At 39.6% G+C, this 16,162-nt stretch overlaps 3 protein-coding genes across 11 annotated transcripts; 1 reads left to right on the top strand and 2 right to left on the bottom strand.

The window, feature by feature from the left end:
• Positions 1-2: 2 nt before the first annotated feature.
• prpf19 (pre-mRNA processing factor 19) lies at positions 3-4,387 on the bottom strand. The gene is made up of 16 exons (XM_067517754.1): positions 4,199-4,387; positions 3,842-3,991; positions 3,510-3,586; positions 3,185-3,326; positions 2,961-3,034; positions 2,791-2,856; positions 2,633-2,674; positions 2,444-2,518; positions 2,249-2,324; positions 2,038-2,147; positions 1,711-1,866; positions 1,555-1,624; positions 1,282-1,455; positions 1,095-1,177; positions 732-837; positions 3-613 (listed from the first exon to the last, which is right to left on the bottom strand). Exons 1-16 carry the CDS (start codon positions 4,215-4,217, stop codon positions 516-518), a joined length of 1,518 nt encoding a protein of 505 aa, XP_067373855.1. The 5' UTR covers positions 4,218-4,387; the 3' UTR covers positions 3-515.
• An 838-nt stretch (positions 4,388-5,225) lies between these two features.
• On the bottom strand, positions 5,226-10,499 carry LOC137133808 (uncharacterized). Of its 8 annotated transcripts, none has more exons than XM_067517747.1 (11): positions 10,352-10,499; positions 9,908-9,991; positions 9,087-9,101; positions 8,871-9,001; positions 8,650-8,785; positions 7,871-8,155; positions 7,355-7,693; positions 7,076-7,257; positions 6,524-6,625; positions 6,284-6,406; positions 5,226-6,178 (listed from the first exon to the last, which is right to left on the bottom strand). In XM_067517747.1, exons 2-11 carry the CDS (start codon positions 9,957-9,959, stop codon positions 5,957-5,959), a joined length of 1,587 nt encoding a protein of 528 aa, XP_067373848.1. In that variant the 5' UTR covers positions 9,960-9,991; positions 10,352-10,499; the 3' UTR covers positions 5,226-5,956. The 8 variants fall into 8 exon arrangements, 7 of the variants coding, with proteins under 7 accessions (XP_067373848.1, XP_067373852.1, XP_067373849.1 ...); XM_067517751.1 differs by having other exon boundaries at positions 6,524-6,571; XM_067517748.1 differs by lacking the exon at positions 10,352-10,499 and adding an exon at positions 10,097-10,345.
• An 811-nt stretch (positions 10,500-11,310) lies between these two features.
• On the top strand, positions 11,311-15,811 carry LOC137133810 (uncharacterized). 2 transcript variants are annotated; one of them, XM_067517756.1, is made up of 7 exons: positions 11,311-11,490; positions 12,454-12,723; positions 13,645-13,947; positions 14,339-14,496; positions 14,594-14,692; positions 14,928-14,972; positions 15,629-15,811. In XM_067517756.1, exons 1-7 carry the CDS (start codon positions 11,451-11,453, stop codon positions 15,791-15,793), a joined length of 1,080 nt encoding a protein of 359 aa, XP_067373857.1. In that variant the 5' UTR covers positions 11,311-11,450; the 3' UTR covers positions 15,794-15,811. The 2 variants fall into 2 exon arrangements, with proteins under 2 accessions (XP_067373857.1, XP_067373858.1); XM_067517757.1 differs by lacking the exon at positions 14,928-14,972 and having other exon boundaries at positions 11,312-11,490.
• Positions 15,812-16,162: the final 351 nt, after the last annotated feature.

Below are 16,162 nucleotides of genomic sequence, written 5' to 3'. Positions count from 1 at the left end.
TATGACAATACAAAAGATAGTTTATTTCATTGTAAAAGGGCAGAGGTACAACAGGTAAAATAGCAAATAACAAGAAATGTACAATTGGAAAAAAAAAGAAGAAGTTTAAATGAAACAAATGAAATGGAAAATGAGATGAAGATAAACAACTAAATTTGTCACAGAGGAACATGAAACTCACACCTGTTCATCTTCTTTTTAGCCATACTGTACATCACTACAAATGTATTTTAATCTTACCCTATAGATACTGTGATGAAGCTGGTCTACAATAAGAAGCAAAGCAAACTGCTCTCAAACAACATGCCGTTTCCAACAGGGTACTACAACAGGTTGTATTACAACAAGCAATTTTAGCGCCCCCCAAAAACACACAAAAAGAAATTACTACATTTAAATCATAATTGCTGGGAAATCAGATGGGAACATTATATTGGCTTGTGCATCTGATTTAATATTTTCTATCCTTTTTTTTTGCTGTCCCCTCTTCCTATCATCCTCAAACATTTCACTTTCTACAAACTGTAAAACTTGAGACTTCTGTCCATTCCAGCTGAAGTCAGGAACTTGGCATTCTCACCAAAGGCCACTCCAGTCACCAATCCTGTGTGGTCTGCAAGCAGAAAGAGAGAGAGAAAAGGAAAAAAAAAAACTCTAATCAAGCATCTTCCTTGCAGCAAGTACCACCTGAGATGCATGAACACAGTGTGTAAAGAGTTTTTCTTCCTCACCCGTGAAGTTGAGGACCTCAGACCACTGTTTGCAGATGTAGACGCGGATGTCAGACCCTCCTACAGCCAGGTAGGTACCACTCTGATCAAACATGAGGGACTTCACCTGAAACACAAACACAACATGAGATATTCAGAAGCACAGAGGAAAGAACCTCAGGAAGACATGATTCAGCATTATCTCAAATATTCTCTGCATTGCAATTAAATTGAGTCAGGATGTTTGCACATCACCTTTCCATTGTTAATGCCAAGTTAACTGTCTACTAGTTTCATATTTCACATGCAAACATAAGCATCCTCTTTATTTTTCATTTATTAGAAAAAATTCCATCAACAAGTGAAATACCTGATATTTCTTACCTCATAGTTGTTGTCCAGAGTGATGGTCTTGAAGTTCTTCAGTTTCCTAAGATCCCACAGTTTCAGAGAGCTATCCTGGGCACCTGGAGGACCACATCACAACGAGGTCAGCATACAATCTACTATTATGTGAATGCACATAAACATTTCAACAATACTCTGTAAAAACATGATTAGTATTTCTCACTTGTGGCCAGATAGTATCCATTCTCAGAGAAAGCAATGGAGGTGACAGGACCAGAGTGGCCAGGGAAGTTGGCCACATTAGTCCGTTCCTTCAGATCCCAGATCTTGATTTGGGAGTCGGCCGTGCCAGTGCCAAATATAAGACCATCAGGGTGGAACTGAGCACAGGTCAGAGCTGTGAGAGCAGAAAAAAAAAAACAAACAAAAAAACCCATTACCACCTGAAAGAGGAAGACTAACAAAGACTATTAAATACACGTTAAGATACACTTACCGCAACCAGCACTTTCATCAGTAACTTTGGTAAGGACTCTACCAGTCTGGATATCAGAGAAGGCCCAGTACTGCAGCATAATAGAAGAGACAGCATTAAACATTATTCAGAATTAACTGAAGCAGGGAGTCTGTTGTCCACTAGCCGCAAACACACCTGATCCTCAGAGGAGCTAAGCAAGTAGTCCCCAGTAGCGTGTAGGGAGAGCCCTGTGACCCCTGCCTCATGGGCACGGATGACCTGGACACAATTGCCTCCAGTGACGGACCACACACGGATGGTGGTGTCTGGAGATGCAGAGAAGACCACAGACTAGATGTGGAAAGGCAGCAAGAAAGCGAGGGGAAGGGAAAGAAAGTAAAAAATTAGAATTCAATTTTGAATATCTGCAAATAAATTGGGAGATATGTTGTTCTTTTAAGAGACATGATCTGCTTTTTAAAAGATTTTGTTTGGTTATGTATACAAAACAAGGAAACTCACTTGAGATGGATGGTAAATGACAGAGGTGACCTTTTTGGTATGGCCCTTAAGAGTTGCCACAATCTGCTCCTCGTTCTTGTCAAACACCACCACATTCTTATCAGCTCCACCTAGAAGAACACAGAGCAGTCAAGATCAAATTAGAGACACTGCAAATGATGTCTAACACAGCAACACAATCTAGTAAAAAATAAAGGTGTATTCAATATACCAGTAAGGACTTTATTTGTGTCTGAAGGACATAGATCCAGGGCCAAAATACCAGGAACACTGGCACTATGCAAACCCTAAAGGGAACAAAAAGCCTGTTGAGTCATATGTACATCTCTTTATGAAACTGTTGTAGTCCAACAGCTATAACGAGAATTCTTAATTTATGATGGAACAGAAAAATGTCAAAATTTACAGCATGGGAAGCCACTTGACGATATTTGCTGAGATCCTCAGCTCTAACCAGCTCCTCTGGCACAGTTTTTCCTCTCTGTCAAAATGCAGTAAAGTCATTACTAAAGTGTAAAAGCATATTGAGGCAAATTGAGGCAAAATGGCTGTAAACATAGAACAGTGTTTACACAATATTAAAATCATTGCATACCTTCTTTCTCTCTGTGGTAAGGATAGTAGCTTTGTCTTGGAGCTGAAAACAGAACAGGAAAAAAGAACATGTCATGAACCTTCTATACAAACGAAAACTTATTGCAAAAAGAACGATTTATGTCGGGGAAAAAAAAGAAAAAAGAAAACACATCTTACCTTTTGGATAATCTCAGGGGTCATTCCCACCTGCTCACTAATCTCCATAGGCTCTCCACCTGCACCCTAAGAGTAGAAATAGACATTGAGAAATAGACAGTGTTATTGGCATTTGGCAAAACGTATTTTTTTTGTTAATATCTTTTCCACTGGCATTAAAAGACACTCACTGCTGCGGATGGCTGAGAGGCAGGAACTGCCTGAGGGGCAACCAATCCAGCTTGGGGTTTGAGTGTAGCAAGAGCTGTAGGAAGGAATTAAACCCAATTAGGAAGGAAACTCTGAAAGTATAATCTATTAACTCTTGCTGAGTCGATGATTGTATTGAAGCTCGTCTGTGTGCTTATAACTGGAATAATGCACCACAATAGAAGAAAGGTTGCTGTCGACCTACCTTCTCTTGCAGCAGTGACCTCTTTGGTAAGTCGGGCGATGACTCTGCAGGCAGCATCATGTTGATAAAGGGCATGGGAAAGTTCTTGGCGAGTAGTCTGCAGCTGCTGCCTCAAAGTGAAGCTGTGCAGCATGACGGCATCCTAATAGAGAGAAGGGTAGGAGGAAACTCTTCACCACATCTACATAAAATTAAAAGGGAGGAAAAAGCAAACAACTCTATGCAAGCTTTACTACAGCCAATTCTACAAATTCACTGATCTGAGCCAATGGTTTTTAAGTTGTGGATTACTTCTTTGCTAAGCTACAAGGTCAACAGCACTTACCCATTCGTCTTGAAGGGACTTGAGAATGGCAGGAATGCTTGTAGCTGATGGTGCCTTTGGTCTAATTGGGTGGGAAACTAAATAAAGAAGAGATTGGCTAATGAGAAGATAATTCTAGCCGTGGTAAACTCTGCTGCAGTCAAACTTCACTGTGTTCTATCGAGGTATCTTATTACTTCTATCACCTCTGAGTGAAACTTCATGCAACACAAATGCCTCAAAACTACAATATAAATATGAATTGAAAGCTGGAATCTTCACAAACACTTAAAAGGTAAAGTTAGTAAACGTTAACCAACTATTTATATGCCCACCTGCATCCAGCAATTTACCTTTTATATCTACGAGCTGCTCTTCCGACAGAGGTTGCCCATTCATCGGGTCCGTCCCATTCTCTGCGATGTACTTCTCGATCAGCCTTCGCTCAAAGACCTGGTTGGATACCGGGGAGACACACGGGTGCTCCGGCACTTCGTTAGAGACTGCAAAAATGCAAATAACTTACCAGTTAAAAACCACATGGCAATGAAAAATAAAATATCCACAATCAAGGCCAGTGAATTATCACAACAAGTAGGCGGCAATGCATGGTCGCTACCGTTAGCTAGCATTAGCTGCTAGCATTAGCGTGGTGACTATAAGCTAACCTATACTAGCTCCGTCATATCAGTAAATTCCACTTCACTTACTTGCACAAACCCAAGACATCTTCCCGAAGCAATTCTAAGAGTCACTTCTAATGGCTAAAATTTACTCGCCTCGTACTTTAATAATTACCAGTAATATACCCTATAGTTATGTTTTACTCAGATTAGAAGTAACACGCTGTCCTTTCATTGCCGCTACAAACGGGCTTCTTCTTCTTCTTCTACGCGTTGTTCCGGCTCAATGTCCAAGGCTCTCAGGCGCACTTCTGCCCTCTACCGCCGAAAGAAAGCAAAGAGGTGCTGAAATTAGTACCAGTCTGCTCATCACAGGCGACGACCCGGAATACCGCTGCCTAGGACCTAAATTAATTAATCAAACAAAATCAATCAAAAACGATTCTCACATTTTAGAATAACATCGTTTCTGAAGATAAAAGAAGTTGACTTTAGTGTATTTACTTACTGGCTGAGCTTGATCTTTGTCAACCAAAGTGGTAGCATTATAACCTAACGCTATTCTCTATATGGCCTTTTTTCTGAGGTTAAAATAAATTGAATATAATGTATTTGGATATTGTCTGAGCTTGATCTTTGTCAACTTAAAGGATGCCTTCACTGATATTTAACTTGGTTCTAGTTTATGTAGTACATGTAAGTAATGCAACAGTCCTTAAACTTCCCTCTGACTTCCCTATATCTCCATACTTCTAGCTGAAAAATGCCTCCAGATCACATCACTTGGATGAGCCTATAGTTCAGATTATGTATTATGTAATCAGATTATGTGTACTACCGTGTTTGTAATCATACTCAATGTGCTTTTCCAAAGCTCCTCCAGGGGACCAGGGATCTGAACTACTTACGGTGAAAAACCCCATCTGGAGGAGTTCTTCAGCTAGAAGCAGAGAAGTATTTTCATATAGGGAAGTTTAAAAGCATTAATGTACATTACACCTACACTAAAGCCATATGACGCAAGTTGAAAATTGGTGAAGTTGCCCTTTAAGTGGTAGCCATAATGCAAATTATAATTAGTTAAAGCAAAACAAACACTATATGGAAGGAAACATCTAAATATACAGTATGTGTTAAAGATACATTTTATTTTTGAGATGACATTTTGACATTGCAAAAATATCACAAGCAGCAGTTAATCCTCTTTTGTCACTATGAAGATTAGGTGATACAATATACACAAAGTTCACAGATTAATAGAATATTGCAGTATTTGGTGAAATGTTACATTTCACATAGCTATCACCACAAAGGTTAATACACTATTTCATTAAACTGCTAAAACCTTAAAGTGCAGAACAGACATTTATTATGATAATTCAGTGTTACAGTAAGAAATGGTTAACACAATCGATGAACTTTAACTAAATCTGTATCAGTGTACAGTTCTTTAAAATTCCCTTTTGCAAAGTTTTGTATCGCAGCTCTAATTTCTATGTAGCCCTAAAATTCACATTACACACAAACATACGCATACTGTAAAAACACTCGCCAAATACAGTGCAGATTATATTGGTCCTGAGGAACTGGAGGTAGGTAACAGCAGGAGCACCATTAGCCATTATCAAGAAATGGGCAATGTGAAACATGAAGGATAATGCTCAACTCATGCCTTAGAAAAATTACATGACCAAAAGTACATGCAATATTGATACAACACCATTAAAATTGGGCTTAGATAGAAAAGGCACAGCAAAGATCTTTCTTTTCCACAACAACTATACCGCACTTGATAATCCAAAACTGTAGTTTCTTTATCACTTTATTGCAGCTCCAGTCTCTGCTTCATAAGAAGTTCAGTTTCTCCGACGTGTAAACACTGCAGAATCCAGAGCTGTCTGTCTCTAGTGGCAGTGTGGAAAAGTATTCTTGTGATTTCCTCCATCTTTGTTCATCACCATCTTTCTTGATCTGGAATTGAACACAGTCCTCAGAGGAGTGGAGACAATCAGAGGCACCAGGCACAGAATATGAAATCCTTTTCTCTTCCTCATTAGGTGTGTTGTGCTGGGAAGAAATACAGACAAGGCTTAATTTTTCTAAATGACAAAATGGCCCTGCAATGGTTTGGAATTCTTAATTCAGATTTTGGTCTGTAATACAAATTCTTACATTTATAGTGTAGTGTGGTAATACCTCAGTGGCTGAATTATGGCTAGGCGAGCTCCCATCCGTTACCCCATGTGCCTGTTGGTTCTCACCTCTTAGAGTTTCTACCATTACCGGAGCATAACCCTGCAAATAAAAACAGCAGCACACATGCATATATATAGCCCGTATGCATAGAGACAATAACACTTTGAAGCAAAGAGAAAAAAACCTGCCAATGCAATTAATTCACTTCACCCTTACAGTATGAGAAGGACTGGCTCTTGGGGTCCATTTTCTTGGCGTTCCAGCCTGTGGAGAGTGACTGTAGTAGTCACAAGGCTCAGAGATGGGTTGGCTGTAGTTCTGCATGCACACATGCACACACATACACACATATACAAATTTGTGGACAACTTTTGATAAGTTAAATACATTTTTTTTTCTTTTTACCATTTGGTGTTTTGTTTATGGTGGTGGAGAGTGCTGTCTAACATGTTGGTCCAAAATCTCATTGCATGCGATTCAAACATTCGACCTTTATTGTCATTGTCACATAGTAAGTACAGTACCAGCGCAACAGAATAAAGTTTAGTATCTAACAAGTGCAAATGCTTAGAGCAAAAGTGCATTAGATTTATAAAAAGATGAACAAATGGGCAGTGATAGTAAAGAGGGAGGTAATGTACTGTATTTATGTGTAAAGTATGTCCTTAAGAAAAAAAATGCAGCTATAAAATCAGTGATTTTATGATGTACACGATAATGATTAAATAAATGAAACACATACAGTAACGATTCTCTTCATATTCTCACCTGGATATTAACTCTTGGTGGGTTGGCTGGTGGTGTCCGGTTTGACCTGAGGCCAGCCATGATCTGCGACAGGCTACAGTTCGGGTAGCGTTTCATGAACAGGAAGAAACCAGCCAGTGACACAAACATGCAAGACGGGACAGTGATGGACTTGAGAAGTGCTCGCCATCTGCCACCTTTTTCTGGAGAGTTGCGATACAGAGACGGTATAGATTTGGCATCGGGAGGAAACAAAGTATTAAGATAAAGAAAAACATGCAAACACATGCCGCTACTCACCGATCACCTGCAACCAGGTGGAAGAAACCAGGTTGCCTTCCTCGTCTTTGATTTCATACACCCCATCGTGTCTTGAGGTCAGCCTTGCTATGACGACCTCATTGATGGTACCATTCCTGCCCAGGGAGATAAGGCCCCTGTATCGCATGTCATAGTCTGTTATTTGGCCTTCACGGATCAGCTGCACAGGACCACGGGGGGGCTTGGGGTCAAAAGGGCCCAGGGACGATTCATTGGGGTATCGAGTAGGGGTAAAAATGAGGTGGGCATGAGGAACAGGAAGAAACAGGGGCAGGTTTAGAGACTCCTTGGTGAAGCGGGTGATATTGAAGGAGTACCCTGCATCCATAAGCAAGATCACAAACATAGAGAGAGCAGTGGAGAATGAAGGAAATGTGAAGGTATGAGAGGAAGAGATAAAACATAACCATTACCGCTGACAGGATGCTAAAGTTAAATAAACTCTTTGGTCAGCTTCTCAAAACACTAATCCTCCCCTGATTTTTCTCTACTCACCACGGACAGTGAGGGTGCTGCGGATCAGCACTTTTCCCTGGCGGTCTCTCACGGTGTAGTTGCCTTGGTCTGTCTGCTTTACTCTCTCGGCCACCCAGACCTTCCCGCCCCGTAGCAGTCGCCCCCGCCTTCTTCCACCGGATTGGGGGTCGGTCTGGTTCCACAGTACAATGGGTGTGGCCTCAGGTGGAGCGCCCCGGGGAGAGAATTCAAGTAAGGAGCCATTTTCAGGGATGATATGCTCAAAGCTGTCCCCATAGTTTCTGTGGAAGGATTTAATGCAGTCTGAAAAAGCACAACAAAGTTTGGGATCAGGAAGGATGTCAAGAAAGGTAGAACATAGGCAGGTCAGTCTATTCAAGTACTGTACCCCTCAGATCTATTTTGTGACCTTTACAATACAACGCTGGACTAAGCCATACCTAACTTGAGAAATGGAAGGGCTGCATAAGCATCAGTCTAAAAGAAAATATAATGACTTATCATTCAGCGCAGGAGCCTTTATTCATGAGAATGATTTACTTAATACATGTGCTGATAATATGTCTGCACTTCTGCTTGAACAGATTTTCAATAAAAGCGTTTTACTTTAAATGGAGTAGTTAACAATATTGATTTGGTACATTTAGTAAACTGAAGGATCCAAATACATGTGAGGATCACATGAAAGAGAACAACCAAAATGCTTAGCTTTAAGTCAATCATAGTAGCTGAATATAATTTCTGGCTTGGAGAATAATGAAAACTATCATTCTCTAAAAAAGAGCAAACTCTTGTACCTGAGACAATCAGACGCACAGTCTCATAGGTGAATCCAGACAGCAGTTTGATGGCATACAGTCCCTGATCACTCTGAGTCACTTCATTCAGGACTAACATCTTATCTCTGGTCCACTCATACCTGGGGTCCTTTACCTGCAGTTGTAAATAAGTTTAGACAATCTGTCCACTCCAAATAACAATAAAACACAAGCATGAGTACAGGCACACTTCTACTCACCATGGTTTTTTCTAGCAGGATGCGCTTTGGTCCATCAGGGTGGGGTGTAAAAATCACTGTTCGGGATGTCGAGTAGACTGGCAGATGAAATTCCTCCCCGACACACAACATCTGGACTTCTTCTCCTTCAGCTGTTGAAGTGGAAAAGAAAGTCAGGGACCTATTAAAACCTTCTCTAGGTAAAGAATATATGAGGGAATGTTGCTGATAACTCACCTGGTATGCCCCAACCTGTCAGAAGGGCAAAATTAAAGCAATTATTATATTTCTCCTGCACAATGCTTAGACTTCAGATGAACAGGAATAATAGGAAACTGTGGTGCAATTGTTCTGGCAGCTGAAGGATGTGATTGTTCAGTCGTAGTTTTATGAGATTTAAATGCAGGTTTTGATACTGTTGATCACATTGTTGTCTTGAGTCTTGCAGAAGCGTGGGTAGACCTTAAATGAGTAGCCTACAGCTTTAAATCTGCTATGTTCAAACCTTATCAACAGAACTTTCCTTGCTGTTCTCAAAATCATGTTCTACAGTTCAGTTTTAAGTGTGGGGTTCCCTAAGGGTCGATTTTTTTGACGGGTGTGTTTAGGTTTAGGCTTAGGATGGTCTGTACAACCAGCTTGGCAAATATAAAGTAAGCAAAAAGTGTAATAAACCACTTCATACACTAATCCTTTTTTATTAACAGTCAATCAACTTAAAAGCTTGGACTGTTGCATTTTTCACAGACCCTCAGAAGGACCAGTGTCAAGAGCAGTTATTTCTAAATGCACATGACTTATTAACTCTGTCATGTTGCTTTCTATTACAGAACGAATTGGTTTGTCAACATCAATTACATTACATAACATAAAACAGGATAAGCATTAGTTAAAGATAGATTTTTACAGGATGCCAACAAAATTGTTTCTCTTAGCAATGACTTATGATTGTTACATGCAACTATTAGTAAAGTATCCTGATTAAATAATGAGTATTTATTTAGGCCTGATTACAAGTAGAAAAGTGAAATAGACCAAAATTATATTCAAAAACGTACCCATAGCAATTCGGAGGGTAAAAAGCGTAGTGACCAGGACACAGGGGGACATCCTCTCATGTGGGGACAGACCAGACTCTTGCTCTGTAAAGAGAACAGAGATTCATTAGACTGTCATTCATCTCCCCACCTCGTCTCGACTTCGATCCCAAGGGACATGTGAGTCCTAAAGGGACATCATCAACCCACATGCAACACAGGTGGAGCCCAGAAACCACTGTGCCGATGTCCTTGCAAGGCGCCAGCCTTCACAGGGCCTAACACACAGGCTACATCCATAAAGCATCAATCCTCTCACTGGCTGTTCCGAGACGTCCCGCCTGCCATTTCAAGTGTTGTCCACTCAGGTGTCCAACACGTTACCCAGCAGGCCATCAGGCCATTTCTGTCAGATGTCATACAAATGATCACACAATCTGAGACGCATCCAGTCTGTCTACTCACCTGCACGGTGTGTGGAGGATACGTCCAGAGCTGAATACTGTATGTATGTTTAAGTGTATGAGGATTAGATGATAACAACGTCCTCTGCAGACCGCGCATGAGCACACGCACCCTCCGTTTAGTTTTTCTGGATGGTTGTATTCTCAGCTGCACCTACGCAAAATGTTCTTGGCAGTTTCTTTGAGGTAAACGCTATTAGCGCAAACACAGTGCTACAGTTATAACGTGGGATATTTAGCAGTTTACTAAAGCACAAGGGAACAATGATCTGTTTACTGCAGAGAAATGTTTTTGAAGTACCTGTACTCGTGCTTGTATTTGCATTTTAGCCTATGCTCCAGTAAGGCTGCACTACATTACAGGGTAATATTTATTTATGTAGGGTTTATTAATTCATAGCTTTTACCCTCCCATATATATTTTAGCAGGTAAAGTTATTGCTATCCGAATAATACAATTGAGGATATATCAAATGCTTATAAAATATGATTTTCTGTTCCCCTGTTCTGACATTAAAGACAAGTGCGGCAACTGGTGGCAACCAGGCCATGAACGTGTCACCTTCTATTTAAAGCTAAAACCTAAATTATTTGCATACTCTAAAAGCCCCAAACGTAAATAAAAAACCATGGGCTAGAAATATACAGTTTAATGTGAACTAGATACATTTTCTCAATAAGCAATATTTAAAAGTAAATGAAAAAGAAAAAGAAAAGATGTTCTATATTTTATTTAGCCTAACTGAGCATTTCTTATCATTTAAAGTTTAGTTTGGGGCCACACGATAATATGACAACTCGGCTGTGAACCACGTTAGATTAAAGAGGGTATAAGGACACCACATACCACATACCAAATACACACCGTGGGTACACTTGGCCAACTCGACTGCCTTCTGTCAGCTTGCACAAAGTAACCAGGTTATTTCCGACAGTACTTAAATGCACCACGAGTAATTCATTGGAGACGCCTGGTAGGGTGGGTCCACCCTACAACCCTAACCCCGGCTTAGACTGGCATTGTCCTGCTGAATGAAGTCGTACGGGCTGGTTACCTGGCTGCTGGATTCAGGCTTTGAATTTGTGGATCACGGCGCATTATGTTAGTGCTGCTGTTGGTGGGAGCCTCGGTGTGTGGCGGTGAGTAAATGATACCACTCCTCCTTGCTACGCTGCTTCTTTCAGTCTTTCCACAGTCAGCGGCAACTACTGTAGTCAGTCCAATAACACGAGGACTGTCCACATTTTGAATGGATTACTTTGTCTTTACTTTTCTCCACTGTCTAGCGTCTTGTTGAGATCCACTCCTGTGTAGCCCGATAGTCTCAGCGGTGACAACTCTGTCATGTTGGAAACATTGCTGTAATGGTTGACAAATACAACAGAGCCAAAAACAAAAACAATACGGATACGTTGGATCGTTTATTCATTAAAAGCAGGAAATGAGCTGCTATATTTATATTTGGAAAAACACAACTGTTGGATAAAACTGAGGTTTTGAGGGTATTTTCTTCTCCATCAAGATTCAAGTGTTTTATACCAGTTGGCGCAAATGCTGTGGTGTAGAGTGTAGGGGGGCGGGGGTGGGGGGTACAGAGTTTTGGTACAGAGTTGGCAGCCTGGTTTTCAATTGCCTGATATCACAGATGTTAAAAACTAGCTCAGTAACTTACCCTAACACCTCCATTTATTTTGAATAGGGTGGCCAAAACATTAGATCCATCTCTTAACATAATGGACTCTGCTACAACTCCAACACCCACTATGACCTCAATAATAAACAGAGAGTGGAATTATCACCATTCAGACAGTTTCAAGTTAAAACTGAGAAATTGTAACATTGTAAAAGTAGAATTCTTGGATCGCAATACATTTTAGGTGTAAAATTAGGTGTACCTAATAAAGTGGTGTATAGTTTGTACATACATTAGGATATTCAGTGATCATATCACATTTTAGTCAAACTTAAGAAAATCAAATCATGGTAAAACATATGTTTACATAATTGTGTAGCATTGCATAAACTGGGCTTAATGGGGGTGTGTGATAATGTTTACATATATTCATAAAGTTTGTTTCTGTTCCTCTGGATTTCCTCTCCAGGCTTTTCATATGATAAGGAGGAGTACTATGGGAGCACATTCACGATGTTGCTGGACCTAAACACTCACTCCATCGAATTCAATGCTAAACGTGACTCAGACGTGACAATCCTGTGGAATCGAGACAACGCCACAGCCAGTTCCGACAGTAGGCGGAAGGTGCAAGGTTTGAACTATGTGATAAGAGATTTAACACAGAGAGACAGTGGCCTCTACACAGTGAGAGACAAAGACCAAAAAGTACAGTTCACTAAGACCCTGAAGGTGAAAGGTGAGGATCTTTCTTTTCATTTTTCTGTTTATCTGGCTGAATTTGCACTATTATCATGTAAAATTTAGAGTTAAGATGGCATCCCCATGCACCTACATTGCATGTAGGGGGAGGTAAACGTAACATTACATCATTATGTTCTAAATGTTTTAAATATTTTAAAAATAACTTATACTACCTAATTGTACACTGATTGTTATACATTGATTAAAATTAATCTTTGTGTTACTCTCTTTGCCATTATAAAATAGGGGAATTCAACTTTTGCAGTCAACGGTAATGTCTTCTTTCAGTGGGGTTAAGGAATAAAGTGTAGCATTACACCAAGTGTAGGTCAAAATACATCACATGAAAGTATTATTGCTCCAGTTGTATAGTTACATGGCTAACACACATACCAACATGCATAAGACGGAAGGAGTGTATGTCACCGTAGTTTACGTACAGTAAGTCTTGAACATGTCGCATTTATTGAATTGATATTCCTTTAAAGGAGCAGTTCTACATTTTGGGAAAATTGTGAGCTGATATGCTTTCTTGACACAGTTAGTTAGTTAAGGAGATTTATATCATTCACACTTGTGCAACAAGTATGAAGAGGCTTTTTCCTTTGCTTGCCACAGGGCATGCAAGCAGAGGGAGAAACCAAGTTTAAATGTCTCAAAACTGACCTCAAAAAAACCCGGCCAGCCTTTGGTCTCTTTTTACGAAATGCTCAAAAACTGAAGATTAAAAAGGATTTGGTGGGTTGTATATGGAATCACCAGGTTAGCTGTTTTGCCCCACTTTCAGTATTTGTGGTACAGAGTTGCCAGCTTTCTGTCGCAGTTCTCAGCAAGATGGCACTTAAATGTGTTTTCAAAAATATTTAGTTTCGAGAAAGTCTTTAATGTCCTCTGTTTTGTGCATTCTCTCTTCCAGAGAACAAAAGGCTTTACAAACTTAAACCTGGTGAAAAATTCAGCTTCACTTTTGTCCTGGAGCCGAACGCCTGCAATATATACTTCTTCTCAAAAAGTGACAACAAAGAGAGAGGCCCCAAGAATGAAGTTGTCCGTCAAGGCAGGCTGCAGGAGAGCTGGAATCGGTTTGACTGTGAAGGGTTTGATGTTTTAAAGCCCTGTGGTCTTACAAGTGAGGGCGTCTCAATTTCATGTAATGGATTCTTTGAGTTTTGGGATCAGAATGACAACAAGGCCGTAGTATTAGAACTGGAAATAGAGCGTAAGTAGACTGTTTTTGCATTACCTCTGTATTTTAAAACCTTTTTTTAATCATTTGGATGGTTTTTTAATTTTGGCTTTATTCAAAGTGCTTCAAAAGTTGTTATTAGCCACAAGAAAAGAAAATGTTTTGCTTTGTATTTGTCAGAAATGTATTATTATTATTATTATTATTATTATTATTATTATTATTATTATTATTATTATTATTATTATTATTATTCAGGAAACATTTACAGGCACAAATGCAGAGAAGGAGATATCTGCATTTCTGACAGGGTGGAACCAAAGCAAATATTTGACAATCTTGCAAACAAACTTATTGGGTTGTTATCAAAATTGCATGATAAATGTTCTGCTCATGGACTAATTGATCAATTGACTCATTTCAGAAATACGTAATCATGCAATTTACTTCTACATTGGTGTTGGTGCTTTTATCATCGCACTTTCCTGCTGTTGCTGCATGAGATCCTGCTGTTGTAGGAAGAGATCCTCTGAAAAGGATGGTGCTGTGACCACTGCTGGAACTGCTGTTAATTTCCATGAGGTGAACATGATCTGCATTAAAGCTACCCGAAAGTGTGTGTGCGCGTGTGTGTGTATGAATCCCCACTGCTTACTTATTTTGTTTCTTCAAATTGCAGTATGGCAGTGAACGTGCTGGACCAGACCAAGACCAGCTCAGTCAGCCCTCTAGGACATTGTACCCCAATGTTCCTTCCTATACACAGAATAACCCTCTGGTTAGTGGTGCATATCATGGAGCAAACCTCTCAAATCAATCAATTAAAACAAACAAACAATTAATATTTTACCTTTTGTGCACAGCAACGCAATTTCAGTGCTTTACAGATAATTGATGAAGTGCCTACGAAACAAAGGGAAATGCACTGAATGAAAGCAATAGGATATAAAACTATGAGACTGTAAGACTGCCCTCTCCACTGCTTAAATGTTCTGTATTGCTTCATTCTGCAGGTATACTATCCTCCAACTGCGAATATGCCGACAGCTCATTCTGAGGCAAGACCTGCTGTCTGATCATACAAACAGACAATCATACACTTAATCAATAATAATCCAATATTTCTAACTGTTTGCCAACAAAATTGGGTTTTCTTGTAATGTAATCATTGCAAGTTGACAAAATATCACTTATTCCACACTTCATTTGTAGAAATAATAGTGGTAAAGTAACATAGAACTAATAGGAACCTTTTTTATTATCATGGTATTTGTTTGTGTTTAGAGAAATTGTGTGGAATGCTCTCCAATCACTTTCTGACATTTCTTAGTGGCTTAACACTGAATGATACACTCTCTCCAGCATAATATACAGTATTTGAATGCCTGTGTAACTGCCTTCTTTGTTTCTCCATTTTCTCCAACACCCTGTTTCCCATAGTGTGGCCATTCAACACCTTACTGTGAATGGTGTTAAAGAAGAAATAACAATTGTTCCAACATTTGCACTTTTTAGAGAGGAAAATTTAAAACAAACCTCCATTCTTGTTCTGTGTTCTCAACCAGCAACACACACACAAGTTGCAGTTAAAAAAACAGTATCACCATAATGTTAAAATAGGTGTTCCTAAGTGTAATATTTTCCCTTTTGATTTGGATCAATATGAGTGCCTGTTTGTGATACTGTGGTACTCAGGGCCACATCTGTCTTTTAGCTTCAGGGTACAGCTCCAGCGGAGAACGTGGATGCACCAACCGTCCCTCTCTGCTCTGACAATGAGCCACGATTTGAGCTGAAAGGGATTCCCTGTCCTCTGCCTCTGAGTTCAGTCTCCACTCACTGTGATGTTTATACCTCAGACAAACTTAACTTCCGCTGAAAGCCTTGGTTTATAAAGGTATGTGTAAATGCATTAATGAGTGTGACACCTAAGTGAAAGCTACACTAAAAATTCAAATTAATAAGTTACTAACTTAACTAATAAGTTACTAACCTATTTGTAACACATTAGTTACTTTTAGTTACTAGTTACTTTAAAAAACATGCAAACTGATTGCTCAGAAAAATCTAGTAAAGTGGAATAGGAATTGTATGAACTAACTTATGTCACAATTTCCTGCAACTTTAATGTTTTTATGAAAATGTATGAACATGCACTGCTTTGGTAACATTGCTATACTATAGTACAATGATACTTTATTCATACAGTATAATACTAGGGTAAGCATTCAAAGGCATTGAACCTCCC

This window comes from Channa argus, chromosome 10, assembly GCF_033026475.1.
Source record: "Channa argus isolate prfri chromosome 10, Channa argus male v1.0, whole genome shotgun sequence".
NCBI classification, from domain to species: domain Eukaryota; kingdom Metazoa; phylum Chordata; class Actinopteri; order Anabantiformes; family Channidae; genus Channa; species Channa argus.
Note: the sequence above shows the minus strand (reverse complement) of the source record. Positions and strands in the feature narration are given on the sequence as shown.